The 15040-nt window shown below is 43.4% G+C and overlaps 1 protein-coding gene and 1 long non-coding RNA gene across 3 annotated transcripts in view; one reads left to right on the top strand and one right to left on the bottom strand.

Moving 5' to 3' along the window:
• The window catches only part of LOC123364340, a 30410-nt gene extending 22825 nt beyond the window's left edge, over positions 1–7585 (bottom strand). Inside the window, exons 1-2 of the long non-coding RNA XR_006577076.1 lie at positions 7266–7585; positions 6802–6924 (exon numbers count right to left, since the gene is read on the bottom strand). This is a non-coding gene — a long non-coding RNA (uncharacterized LOC123364340). The remainder of the gene's footprint in view (positions 1–6801; positions 6925–7265) is intronic.
• NPSR1 (neuropeptide S receptor 1) overlaps positions 1–14768 on the top strand; it is a 96204-nt gene extending 81436 nt beyond the window's left edge. For both annotated transcript variants that reach the window (XM_045006384.1, XM_045006383.1), the window contains 4 exons: positions 5188–5264; positions 8553–8642; positions 14217–14397; positions 14569–14768. In XM_045006384.1, coding sequence (XP_044862319.1) covers positions 5188–5264; positions 8553–8642; positions 14217–14397; positions 14569–14659 — 439 coding nt within the window. In that variant the 3' untranslated portion in view covers positions 14660–14768. The remainder of the gene's footprint in view (positions 1–5187; positions 5265–8552; positions 8643–14216; positions 14398–14568) is intronic.
• Positions 14769–15040: the final 272 nt, after the last annotated feature.

The following is a 15040-nucleotide window of genomic DNA, read 5'->3' as shown; positions in this document are numbered from 1 at the left end:
TACAACAATAGCGCTTAGAGCCCTCACTGAGATCACGGTGCCACTGTGCTCCACAAAGCAGCCATCAGGAGTGATGTGCCTCTCCTTGGAACCCAAACTTAGCAGCATTACAGCACAGCTAGGCTCTATCAATCAAGTCTGCCAATATCCCCAAATCATTTCCAAATACAGCCTGCTGTATGAGTCTAGAAAATAAACAATACATAGAAGCATCAAAAAGAAAATCACTTATGGTATAGCTATATTTGAACAAGCTACCTGCAATGAACTGAGTCCCTGATTTTTGAATATCACAAATAAAAAGAAATAGTATGCATGTTATGTATGGTACATCGAGTAGCTCAAGGCCTTCCGTGACATTGTTTGAAGCCACTAGCTTTCAGCTGTTTACCTTTCTCTGATTTTTTGCAATGTTATCTCATTTATTTCAACACCAGTGAGATACACAGGGGAGAATCCAGGGGTGCATTAGAGAGCACAACTGAATAATAGTAGCCATGATAAGAATAATTACATTAATTGAAATTCAGTGTACTAATTGGATGTTGTAAGCATCAGATCTTGTATACCTAGATGCAACTACATATTCAAATCCTGGAAGGGTTCATTCATTCTTTCATTCTGCATACTGTAAACAGAATAGCATGCAATTTATTTTGGGCTGAAATCTTAAAGTCCCAGATTTATCTTTTCTGCATTAAAATAGGATATCCACATCTTCAGTCTGCACTAGATATAAACACAGGACTTCATACTTCTCTTCCACAATGGAAATCAGCTCTGACCAAATAGTGTCCCCTGAATTAAATACAGTGCAGAGGGACATATCCTAAATCAGATTACAGAAGAGTGTTTTAGATTCTGGGATCCAAGGATTCTGACTTTGAGACTGAATACCTAATTCAGAATACCCTTCTCTAAACACAGAGCCAAAATAATTGGCTTGGCATGTTTCAGAATATGTACACAAGAATGCTCTGGAAGCTGCTGCCATGTAATGCACTGGGATGTACTTGATGGCCTACAGGGTTATCGTTTTCTGTAAAATGGGTGAGGCTAGGAGTCAAACTAGACTATGTAGGATGTCCTCAGTGGCAAGCAGGACCAGCTCCAGACCAGCGCGCCAAGCACGCGCTTGGGGCAGCGTCCCAGCGGGAGGGCGGCAGGTGGCTCCGGCGGACCTCCCGCAGGCATGCCTGCGGGAGGTCCACTGGAGCCGCGGGGCCAGCAGACCCTCCACAGGCACGTCTGCGGGAGGTCCGCCGGAGCCGCGGGACCGGCGACCGCTAGAGCGCCCCCCGCGGCGTGCCGCCCTGCTTGGGGCGGCGGAAATCCTAGAGCCGCCCCTGGTGGCAAGGGTTCACCAGCAGCAGACTTGCACCTTGCCCATGCTTAGACAGAAAGTACCAGTACACTGTGGTGCGCTGCCATGGGATGGAAGGATGTTCTTTATGCCATACATGGGACTAGTTAACCCCCAATACACCAGCGGCACAGCTGTTTGCCAGTGAAGGCAGGATTTGATCCTATGTTTTATTACTTTTTGTAGACAGTCTGAAAAATCTCTTGACAAGATAATGAGGACAAACCACTGCTCTTATGAAGAGTGCCATTTTTACTGCCCCAATAATGTGCTACCATCACCCTCTGTCCCAGAGGTGGTTGTATTTAAAATGTTCTTGTATGGATCTTGTTTTTGAAACTATGGGATCTTTCGTCACGTAAAGTGATACTTAAATGTAAATTGTTTGTTACTATTTGTTATTTTGTTGATTATCTCAAATCCTCAAGAGCTTATATAAACCCTTAAACAAGCTGAATTCTGGTTGCGTTCAAATATGGACTGAGGGGAAACAAAAAGCAAGAACTTCAGGATATGGCATTTAGCAACATTTTGGTACCAGAAAACTTTGGATGCAATGGGATAAAACAGTCAAGGAAGAGCCTAGAAGGGAAAAAAGCTAACAATAATAAAACCAAACCATTTCTATTAAGTACTGTTTACGTATCATCTGATAGCAATGAATGCACCAAGAATGAACGGAGGCCTGTGTGAATATGTTCGAAAGGTCAAGAATTAATTAAAGGTAAGAATGAGAAACACAGAGTATATAAAAGAATGAATTATTAAAGATAACGCCACAATCAAAGGTTAGAGACTAAATTGCACATGGGGTAGATATTGTTCTGGCCCATAAAGAGAAAAAAGAGGTCAGGTAAATAAAATACAAACAGGATCTGTACAAGCCAGCAAGATAATTTCTTGTCAGAAAAGGCAGGCTTTGTTAGAAAATAAAATGAATGAATGATTTGCCTCAGAGTAATGAAAGGAGAAATGTCAATAACAGAAATAGATTTTTCAAAGGTTGCAAAGAGATGTGAAGTAAATCTCACCCAGGCCAAAGCAGATGATCCAGTCACTGAAAACCTCTGAAGATCAAAAGGAAAATTCTAAGGTCAGCCAGGAGTTAGCCAAATGTTTGAATGAATGGCGCAAAGAGAGCAGCTGATGTACATGAAAGCCTTATTGGCTGTATTTGCAAATGCTTCTGGTTCAGATGCTGAAATTCCGGATGACTAATCCGCACAAGTCGCACCCGCACGGACGTGGTCAACCTGACATTTGGGGGGGGTGTTGCTGTGCCTGCACTGGCTGGTGCCCAGAGAGCTGCCAGTTGCACTGCTGGGCATACTCTTCCAGCACGGCCAGGGCTTCCACGGCATGGAATATTGTGCATGGAAACCGGATGACTAATTTCTACAGAAATGAACCCAAAAGGAATGCAAGCACAGCCACTGCAAATCTTAAAATGAGAATGTCTACAGAAAAGCCTCTTGCATTGTTCTCCGAGGTCTACCTGAAAGTGGGTTGAAATTAAGACGACTTATAAAAGAAATGGTTATTTATTGTTGATGAAGCCATATGATAGAAAGTTAGGAGTAAAAGACACTTCTTGATCTCTATAAAGCTACTAAAAACAGTCCCAAGTTTCAGCCTGGTTCACTGTGGAGTTGCTAGATCCAGATCCCATGCTGGGAGTTGTAGTCTTTGATTTTGGAAAAGCTAAGAGGAAACAGGAAGTATGTATGTGTGTCAGGGACTGCAGCTGCAATTGCTTCTGAAGCTGTATAATTGTTGTCTAATGGGTGCAGGATCAGGTCCTAGAATGGAAACAACCATATACCTGCTTTTCTTATCTCTCATATCCTTCCAACTCAGGACTCATCCCAGGAAGGTGGAGTTACAGGCAGGAGTCAGAACCACCATGTTGTGTGATGGACACTTGACAAAATTACTGGACTTAGTGATGGACATTGGTTGGGGGCGGGAGCGGGCTCCAGGCTGAGGCAGGGGATTGGATTGTGGGAGGGTGTATGGGCTCTGGGCTGGGAACGTGGGTTCCGGAGTGGGGCCAGAAATGAGGGGTTCAGGGTGTGGGAGGGGACTTTGGGCTGAAGCAGGGATTTGGGGGGCAGAATTCATATCCCGTGCAGATTTTTTTGCTTCCCCACAGAAAAATGACTTTGATGAAGAAGCAAAGGGAAGCTACAAGAGTAGTCATGTGACCCTCCCCAGCAGTATGTTTTGGGTGCCCAGGGCAGCTGGCAGAGAGGTAAATCACTGTGAGGCAGGGGATAAGACTGGGGAAGACCCAGCTGGTGGTTCCTACCCTGCCAGGCTTAGCTGCTAGTCCCGGCTGGGCTGGGCAAGAGAGGACTTCCTCTCTCCCTCCACAGCATCCGGGGCTGGGTCAGACCTACTCCCAGATTTTTCCCCAGGCTACAAGAAGCTCTGCAACCCCCCATCCCCCCACCCACCACCCCACTTCCTGCACCCATTACTCCTCAGCTGGAAGTATCACTGTACAGGGAGCTGCTTCCCCATCCACCTAACCCCCATGCATCCAGACTCCATCATATGCAAAGCCACCCACCGAGCCTCAACCCCTATACCCAGAATCTCCCCTGCCGAGCCCGCTCCCCCTGCACCTGGAACACCAATGAGCCACCGGCACCCAGATCCCCATACCACACCAATCCCCACTCCCCCAGCATCTGGAGGCCTCCCTCCCCCCACTGAACCTCCCATACCCAGACCTCCCTGCCGAGCTCTATCCCCACTGCACCCAGAACCCCCCTTCCACTGAGCCCCAACCACTTTCACCTGGACCCCCCTGCAGAGTCCCATTACTGTTGTACCTAGAATCCCCCCCCCAACAACCCCTGTGCATCCAGATCCCCCAATGAGCCATCCACACCCACGTTGCCCCACACAGAACCCTCTCAACCCACACCTGGCTCCCCGCCACACTTGGATCCTGCTGGGCTGAGCCTGCCTGCCCACACCTGGTGCACCTGGCATGGAGAGGCAGGGCCCTGGTATGTTTCTGGGGCATGCCTGGTCCTTGCGCTGTGTCAAGGTTGGGTGTAACCTCACCATTAAGTCCATGTCCCGGGGGGGAGCTGCAAAGTGATCTCCCATCTCTGTGCAGCCAGTGGCCTGTGCTCCCTAATGCCATGCTGGAGTCTCCACATTTATTTGACAAATAAAATTTACAGAATTTTGCAGAATTTTAAGATATTATGTGCAGAACTTTTAATTTTGGGTGCAGAATTCCCTCAGGAGTAGTCACTTGCAGGTTTAAACTAGTGCAAGCAGAAGTCTTTAAACCATGACTTGAGGATTTCAGTAACTCAGCCGGAGGTTATGAGTCTATTTCAGGAGTGGGTGGGCAAGGTTCTGTGCAGGAGGTCAGACTAGATGATCCTGATGGTCCCTTCTGGCCTTAATGTCTGTGAGAATTCATAGGCAAAGTGACATTTTTGTAGAGAGTCCTTCCCTAAACATGAGACAATGAACAAGACCAGGAACTTAGGAGAAGTGGGATCTATCCTCAGTTCCACCACTGATGTGCTCTGTGACCTCGGGCAAATCACTTCAACTCTGTGCCTTGGGGATAATGATACTTACCTCTAATGGGGATAATGACACCTACCTCTCTTGCAAAGCACTTTGAGATCTGATAATAAGAACTAAGGATTAAATTCTGATCCTGAAATTAGCTCCAAACAACCAGAGCTCTCTGTAGGTGCAGAGGTCATTGAAGGACCAGGGCCTTAGTTAAATTCACTGCACCACATAGTCTCAAAGATTCTTTTATTTTCCTCTTCTCTCCCCAACTGTAGTGTCATTTACTTCATTGTGATTCGAACCATATGGATGAAGAGTAAACCTCAGGCTGCGATTATTTCCAACTGTACTGGTGAGTCTAGACTTTAGAGATGGGCCAAAGCCATAAAATTCTGATGTGGATCTTCTAACTTTTGATCCCCTTAAAGTTTGAGAGCATCTGAACTCAGAGTCTTGGTATGATCCCAATGTCTAATTATTTATTTATTATTATTATTATTATTAAAGGAATTATTTTCTTTTAATGGCTGTTTGCACAAGTAGGTTAGAAATGAGTTGTGAACAATTTCCTCTTTCCTTGGACAGAGAGCCCATTTTCACAGAGGATAGATGATGAGAAAAAAAGTGAGATCCCTTATTCCCTCTAAAGCTTCCATGTCTCGAACCAACCCTTTTTTAAAAGGCATTTGTACAATACTTTTGCTACATTTTGATATGCCTTTGCACGTCTGGATTCCAGTCAGCGTCAGAAATACCCAAATGCAAAAGTAACAGAGACCTGTTCTCCTGGGGTTTCTATCCCTATTCTGTAGGCCAAAAGGACTCAGACTGTTCTGATGTGATTTGGAAAAGTGAGAGTTTTTGGGAAGCTATTTGCTCTGAACCCAAACTACCAGCCAATGGATGTTTCCTACTCACTAGCTGTCACCATCTTACTCATTCCCCTACTCACAACAGTACATGCTATGAAATAATCAATTAACCCTGAAGCTTAAGTGGAACCACAGTACTGAGATAGGAAGGAGAGCTATCATTTAATAAAACCAAAATGTGTAGTCAGTGACACCATCTGAATTGAGGTTCCAATTACACATAGGTCTTTGCTGTTTCCGGAGATTTACCTTCAACTCATATTTCAAATTGTTTTTAATTATATTTTATTACAAATTGTAACATAATCTGAATGCCTGGATGGGAGAGGGATTTTATTATTATACCACTCTGATGTGCACACTCTAGGTTACCAATAATAAAATTATGTATCCAAAATTTGCACACATCTTTTTAATGCTTGCAGATCCCACACTGACATGCATAAATCAGGTACATTCAGCTACACAAACTTGAATATTTAAATGTACAGCAATGAGCAATGAACACTTATGGGCTAGAATCATGACATGATGATGCTTCCACAATCAGCATTGCATCATAATTATCAAACCTACCAATCACAAAACTTGCAAAGATTTCCCTCCCCTCAGCAAGTCTGAGCAGGGCTGGTTTAGAATTCCAGCCACCCCAAATTCATAATGTAACAAGGCTCAGGTAGCCTGGAAAGATAAATCCATCTTCTCATCTAAGGGGTATAGTCTCCTTTTTGGGCTAGTCTTTAACTCCCATGAACATTAATATGAGCTAGTTCAACTTCCAGATGTGATCTTTCACTGGCTACAAAGCCATCTTGATCCTTTTTACCAGTTACACCAATTATGTAGCTCAACAAGCTCTAGCTGTAAGATGTGCAGAAGACATTAATATACACAGTGTCCCATTACCACAGAGATCATTAAAGTTTCATTTCTAAACTGAGGCTACACAAGACAAGAGGTCAGTTAATAAATATGATCCCTAAATGTGTTTGCTATATTGAATGTAACTAATTTTACCTTAGAGTTGCCATGGATGAGTATGTAGGTGGTCTGGGCCAGTAGTCAGAGCTGGAGTCAAATGTAGTGGGCAGAGCAGGCATCCAGTTGGAGAATGAAGCCAAGGGTCTGCACCAGAGTCAACTGTCAATCACGATAGCCAGGGGTCAAGTCAGAGTCAGAACCAGGAATCAAAGCTGAAGGTCAGAGCTGAGTCTGGGTTAGACTAAATGCCAGAACCAAGGTTTAAGCCACAGTCTAGGTCAGCAATTGGAGGCCAGGATCAAAGCCAGGAATGGTAACGGGTTATTGAAGATGAGATATAAGGGCAGGAAATGGAGACAAGATAAGGACCAAGCATGGAGCAGGAGCACAGTGGGAACAGGACCAAAGGCAGGAGTGAGACAGGAACAAAGCAAAAATCATGAACAAGTTTGGGTGCAGGAGAACAAGCAGGGTAGAATGCAGCCACAACAAGAAATCACCTTGTAGCTGAGAGAAACTTCCTGTCCCATCTTCTGGCCTAAATAGCGCGGTTGGACCAACCAGTGGAGCCAGGCAATCCACCAATCAGGGCTGCTGTGGGCAGAGCTTTGGCTGAGGCTATAGTCCTATTAGCTTCTTATCCCAACCAGTTTTGTCTGGGGGGACCTCAGGCTGTGTTCAAAACTGTGACATCACAACAGTGACAAAAGAAAAATGGATAATCACAGTGAAATTATGTATATTATAGTAATCACTTTGGTGTCATTCAATTATAGCTCTTGATTTTCCTCTCAGTTACCGTAGTGTGTCTTCCACAGAGTTGCACCTGATTTACACCAGCGTAACTGAGAAGAGAGTCAGATTCATGGCTTCTAAATTCAAGGCACATTTCGTTTCTGAGAAGCTGTTCAACAAAAGTCCTTTTTAATTATTATTAAACAAACATGAATAAGGGAAAATATATGATTGATTACCTAAGGGATAAAAAAGAGAAAAGGATTATTTAAGGGAACTGAGAACGGAGCTTTTTAAAATTCTTCTCAATAAAATGCATTTAAGAAATGAATAGTAATTGTATTTTTCAAGGTCTTTTTTTAATGACCATTTCTAACACTTTTCACAAAATATCGCATGAAAAGTAGCATTGTTGTTGCTGGGTAAGTGGTTACCTGGGCCAAGATTTTCAAAAGTGACTAGTGATTTTGGGTGGCTCAGTTTTTGGATGCCAAACCTGAGATGTACCTGCCCCAAAAATTAGTACAAAAAATCAAAATATCAATGAAAATAAATTTTGACTGTATAAAACAAAACTAATAATCCAAAGGAAAAAAATACAGATGAGGTCAACCTAAATATTTCATTTTGATAATTCTGAAATGTTTTGTTTAATTTTTTGCCTTTTTTATTTTTAAACTTTTTTTTAGTATAAATTAATTCAAGTTTCAAAATGAAAACTCATTTTAAACCAGAAAACAACACTTGACATTTCAAAAACGTCAAAATGGCGACTGATAATTTTGAAACTTTTGTCCAAAAAAGTTTCAAATAGGAAAATCATCACATCTCTGACCCTTTCCTAGGAAGCTTTAGTTTTGACAAATCAGCATTTTTGAAAATTAAAAATGTTTTTCAGAAGATTCCCATCCAGTTCTAATGTTGAGCATCGGATGGACGTTGATTTCAATTAATGGAAGGTTGGCCCGATTCTATAACTCCATTGATCCCTGCATTTCCTGCTAGTTAATCGGAAGTCCTGCATTTAACCTTTCTCCTTCTTATTTCTCCAGATGGCAAATTCTGTGCCAGGTACACCCATCGAGGGATCATATCAAAGGCTAAAGTTAAAGCTGTCAAGTACAGCATTGTAATTATTCTTGGTAAGTGAAAACCATACAGTTGGTAGCTATATAGGTAAAGAGAACAAAAAGAGCTGGTATAGATAAGAGAGGGATTTGACTGACTGTAATCCAGAATTTTGGTTACAATGTATTTATGGAAGAACTGCTCTTTTAGCTATAGACAATATAAATGGTTCTTCAGCAAATAGTAAAGATATTTAGAAAATGTTTAATTGTGAATGACTTTAACTTGGAATTGTATTTGTCCAGTGTACGTGTATTATTACTTCCACAATGGGATGTGTCTTCATTGTGCTTTACAGACAAACAAAATACAGGTCCCTAACCCAAACTAGTTTCCACCCTTACAGGTCTAAACATGCACCCCTTGAAGACAAGGGCCCATAGGTGTTAGGTTTAGGGGTGCTGTTGCACCCCCTGGCTTGAAGAGGTTTCCATCATATCCAGGGTTTACACTTTGGTTCAATGGCTCTCAGCACCCCCGCTATACACATTACTCCAGCACCCCATAAGGGCCAGATCTTCAGCTGAAATAAGCTGATGTAGCACCATTGACTTCAATGGAACAAAACAGGTTACATCAGTTGTAGATGAGTCCCAGAGTGTCCCTGACTTCAACAGGAGCAGCAGCAACTCCAGTAGTCACTGGTTAATTGAGCTCATTAGGTCTATAACATTCAGCGGAATAATTCCAGATCCTCTTCAAGGCTGAATATGGTGCCACAGTAGCAATAGGTAAAGATGGCATTTAACTACGAAACCTCCTGTTCAGTTGCTTACAGCTTTCCCAGAAAACTACCTTTTAGGCTGCAATGACTCACGAGTTCCAGTTAGCATCTGCTGTGGATGTGGGTGTAGGTTTGTAGTGGATTGTTTTATTTTTTATGCTGTGCATACTTCTTCAATGTCGTTTGAAATAAGAGCACCATCTCATTTCCCATTAGCCCATCCATCAGCCATCAGATGATTACAGTTATTGGGCTTGACTGAGTTGAGCTCAATTTGAATTGGCAAAATGATCCATATAAGAGCTAAGTATTATGAATTATTACATTATACCTCAATATTTACCACACCTGAGAGAGCCAAATAATTGTTTACCCAGAGAGAGACAAATAATCATTTTTATGGCAAATGCCTTCTCTATACCACTTATATCACATCTCTCTCTAGTTTCTCATCCTATACTCACAATTTTGTAACTATTTTTAAAATATGGATTTTTGTATAAATCCGACTACTGTAGATACGTTATATACACATGAAAACACTCACTATATATATATTCCATTCACATTTAATGAGACAGCTTGGGGTGGAGGTACTACCCAGTACAAGAAAAGCAAGTAGAATCTGACCCTTAATTAATTCACAGATAAATTAGGAGAGAGATATAAAAGGGGACTGGCAAAGAGATCATCCCTGCTGGCATAACATTGAAAAGGAGAAAGAGGAACTTTACTCTCTTTCTGGAGTTAAACGAGAGCTAAGACTTGTGCAAACATAGCCACACAGACAGGCCCACCAATGGGAGGGGGGCAATTACCATGGGGCCCGGGTAATTTAAAAGGCCCTGGGTGCCCCCAGGCCTCACCGCCGGCAGTGCAGCAGGGCTAATGCAGGCTTCCTGCCCGCCCACGCTCTGCGTTGCTCCCACAAGTGGCTGGCATGTCCCTGCAGCCCCTGGGAGGGGGTCTCCGTGCATTGCCCTGGCTTGAGCACCAACTCCGCAGCTCCCATTGGCCGGGAACTGCAATCAATGGGAGCTGCAGGGGGGGGGCAGTGCCTATGGGCAGTGGCATGCGGAGACCCCCTGGGCCCCCTGCCTAGGAGCCACTGCCAGAGGGGTGTGCCGGTTGCTTTCGTGAGCTGCCCAAGGTAAGCACCGACTCCCTCCTGCACCCCAACCCCCTGCCCCAGCCTAGAGCCCACACTCCGCACCCGTGCCTGCACTCAAACTCCCTCCCAAAGCCTGACCCTGCACCCCCTCCCGCACCCAAACTCCTTCCCAGGGCCTGCACCCCTCACCCCTTCCCGCACCCAAACTCCTTCCCAGGGCCTGCACCACACACCCCCTCCCACACCCCAACCCCTGACCTAGCCTGGTGAAAGTGAGTGAGGGTGGGGGAGAGTGAGCAAAGAAGGGAGGGGGGATGGAATGAGGAGGGGGTGGGGCCTCACAGAAGGGGCGGGACAGGGGCATGGTCTTTGCACGATTGGACAGGTCTTTGGGTTTGTGCGATTAGACAATTGGCAACCCTACCGGGGGGCGCACGTGGAAGCCCTGGCCGTGCTGGAAGAGTATGCCCAGCAGTGCAACTGGCAGCTCTCTGAGCACCAGCCAGTGCAGGCACAGCAACACCCCTCCCAAATGTCAGGCGGACCACGTCCGTGCAGGTGCGACTTGTGCGTGCGTGGGGGCCCACTGACTGCTCTGCCCTGGGGCCCTGAATAGCTGTCGGCGGGCCTGCAGAGCTAGATGTTAGAATGAAAGTTCCACATGGACTCATTTGCAAAGGAAGGATTTTAACTAGCACTTTAAGGGTAGAGCCCAGAGGATGACTTTTCCCAAAGGTGATGTAGTAGAAACACACTGAGTTTTGATCTCTCTGATAAGTTCAACTCCTTTCTAGAATGAGATTTTCTACTTTATCAAAGTATCATCTGACCTCATCCTCAAAGGAAACCTGCACAATGCTTTCAAAAGACAAGCCTGGGAGCTTAGATCCATAACTTTGCTAGACACTAAAAATCAGAGACTGAATAGATAGATATTGGGTTTATGGCTTATTATAATAATTTGTAATCCACTAACAACATCCCCTTCACCCACCCCTTTCCTCCCTATGACTGTAGGGATGTTAACAGGCCACTTCACCTTGAATGGTTCCTTGAACTAAGTGGTAACTACTTATGCTAAACAATCTGTTCCATCTTGTATTGAGCTATGACACTCTGTTTCCCAAACCTGTAAATTCGAAAGCTTGTCTCTCTCACCAACAGAAGTTGGTCTAATAAAAAATCTTACCTCACCCACCTTGTCGCTCCTTACCCTCAGTCATTTAAAAAGAACTCTGTGGATGTTTAATAACCGCCCCGCCCCATACAAGGAGGTAGTTGATCGATGTGTATGGTTGTGGCTCCACTGGATACAACTCTTCTCATTTATCTGATCTGCCCCCATCTCTCTCTGCATAGACCTACATGGTTATCTCAGAGTTCTGCTCTGTAGTGTGCAATCATCTACTTACCCACTTCCTGAACAATGGAACTCTGCTGGTGGCACCTGCATTCAGAGCCTTCCACAGTCCTTGCTTGTGCTGAAGTGTTTTGTTCTTCTTGAGTGAATATCGGATTTATGTATTACCATTTAAATTAACAAGCACATTGGAAGATTAAATGGTTGACATTGTCTGGTTTGAGATCTCGTTTGGAGATATTTACACCCCACAGTGTTCCTGATTAATATGTGAGGCATACACAACTCATGCATAAAAAGACACTGTGAAAATCACTGTAGATCGACTTCATTTTCCATTGTTCTATCTGCTGTGACTAAGAAGTGAAGACATCTGGGAAGCAGGGGGTGAGGAGAGAAAAGTTTAGCAATCTGATTCAATGCTAGAAGCATGCTGATTGCCCAAATGGGAACAGTGAGCTTTCCCTACCTCACTGCATAGCGGAGGTCTTGGTGCAGGTGTCGTTCTCCCTTCATTTCCCAGGGAAACAAAATTATATTAGTGGAATGATGATGCTGCTGACACTGCATGGAGATAAATAAAGGCTGCAGCACCCAGGGCTTGTGATTAGCCGGTAGTGCCGCACAGGAAGACAATTGTAGCCATTTACTTATATAGCTGACACCCACGCCTGCATCTACAGATGGGTATTTTCATGGTAGCACAGCATTTATACTGACATATTTTGTGGAAATAACTATATTGTAGTAGCTTATTTCATTGTTTAGTGCTAGTGTTTGCAATTACCAAAAACATTTGTCTGAATCGTGCTTTTCACAAGAACAGAATCAACTATTTTTTTTAACTCATGTGTGTGGCAATAAAAGAAAGCCTTTGTTACAGTCTACTGCTGCTCCAAGGCTGGCCATAACAGCTGCTAACCTTACTGAATGTTGAAGCTTGTGCTCATTAAAAATGTCTGGTTAGGATTTTCAAAGGAGTCTCAGCAAGAGAGGTAGATAAATCCCTTTGTATCATAGGCATCGACTCCATGGGTGCACCTACTGGCAGAACAGGAGGTTGAGCTCCCCCAGGGCCCAGGGGAAACCAGTGCCTGTGCTTTGTACTTCAATGGATGTTGGGGAATTGGAGGTTAATGCCCAGCATTTTACATATATATATATACATACATATATATATATATATATATATATATATAAATTTTATATATATCTATGTTTAAAACACTGCAGAGGCACCAGTGCACCTACGCCTCTGTAGCATTTCAGTGAAGACACTGCTACACCAATGAGAGAAGCTCTTCCATCAGTGTCATTAATCCACCTCTGTGAGAGGCAGTAGCTATGTCGATGGGAGAAGGTCTCCTGTTGACTTAGGGCTGTCTACACCGTGGCTTAGGTGGGTATAACAGCGTCACTCTGGAGTGAAGATTTTTCACACCCCTAGCGATGGAGTTATACCAATATACATTTATAGTGTAGAGCTTGCCTGAAATAACATTGTTTTATTTTGAAGTATTCCTGGACATTGGGCAGCATGCTCTTTTCTGAGCCCACAGCTAAACATGCATTCACAGCCTATGAGTGATATTCTGTAGGGGTGAATACTCTATTCCAATGGCTCCACATAAATCTTGACTCAACACACTTGGTATGTGGGGGGGGCACTACATGGGTGCTGAGTAGGACAGAATCCATTCCCCATCCTGTGGGCAAGGCAAGAGGTAATTTTGTAGCCTGTTAATATCTGCTGTGACAGCTCTGGACTGGAATAGGGGCCAAGAACCATGCATGTTACATTATTGCAACCCTCCTTCTTCTTAAATCCTGCTTTCAAGAGTGGCCTATGCTGAACTGGCACATGCATTCATTCTGTAGCACCCTCCAGTCACTGTACAGAACCACAGTGAGTCTGCTGTGGTTTGGAGTGAGAGTGCAGAAGAGAGTCTTGTCTCTTACCCTACATGCATCTTGTAAACATAGTGCAGTTAAAATGGAGTTAGTTTTGCGGTGACTGAGTTTACACTGGCTGTTAGCACAGGGGACCATTAGCACAGCCATTCACTGTATTTGATGTTTCAATCGCTTATCTTTTTATCCTTATGATTATATTTCAATTGTCTAGTTCTCTCATAATGCCTAGATGTGTCCAGGGGGACCACTTTATGAATACATTTCCTGGAAGAATCACAATATTTTATGGTTATTACAATAAAAATAAAGGAGCAGATATACGAAGATCTAATAACTAATCCCTTAACTAGGACTTGTTAATAGGGAGAGAGACTCTTGTGTGAGCAAACATATATGTGGCCAATCTGTTTTATGGTAATCTTCTTAAATACTCACCCCATCTAACTTCAGCATTTTAAATCTCCCTCTCTCTTTTGCAGCATTTGTCCTCTGCTGGAGTCCTTACTTTCTCTTTGATATCCTGGACAACTTCAATGTACTCCCTGAGACCAAAGAACGCTTCTATGCATCTGTGATTATTCAGAATCTACCATCTTTAAACAGTGCCGTTAATCCCCTCATCTACTGCATCTTCAGCAACAGCCTCTGCCGTCCTTTTGGGTATTGCTTCATTATTGCAGTAGCTGCTGTATATCACCTATCCTTCTTTCCTTAAAAAAATTGAAATAAAATAAAATAAAAGAAAGGGAGGCATAAATACAATTTTTAAACTTTACCAATTGTATGTAGATAATTCTTTTTTTTTTAATTTTTACCTTTTATTTTCTTTAGGAAAAGAAGAGGAAGAAACTTAGGGGGAACTTTCAAAGACCGAAGTGATGGGCAGGAGATGCAGGCTCTGTCCAAGCCTGAATACATCTAGAGTGCATATATCAAGACCCCCACTATTACTGCCTGCGGAATGTGACATCTCATTCTTGCTCTATAGCATATGGATTTCAGGCTGGCATTGCAAATTCTTTCACTGTACACCCTACGGGCCAAATTCAGCCCTGAGATAAAGGAAAGTTGCATGCTCTTATGCCAAGACTGAATTTGACTCTCTATTTCCGGAGAAGCTGTATCCAAGTGGTCTACCTGTTTGTAAATATATCTGTTTTTAAAGATTATCTTTTTGAAGCTATATACAGTTATCAGCTGATGTAACTCATAAAGAGCATTTAGAGCTAATTACAGACAGGGGCCTTATTTAATACATTTGCAATGAAGTGTTGGCATCATCTCAACTCAGCCCATATCACCT

Source organism: Mauremys mutica, chromosome 2 (genome assembly GCF_020497125.1).
Source record: "Mauremys mutica isolate MM-2020 ecotype Southern chromosome 2, ASM2049712v1, whole genome shotgun sequence".
Classification (NCBI taxonomy): Eukaryota; Metazoa; Chordata; order Testudines; family Geoemydidae; genus Mauremys; species Mauremys mutica.
Note: the sequence above shows the minus strand (reverse complement) of the source record. Positions and strands in the feature narration are given on the sequence as shown.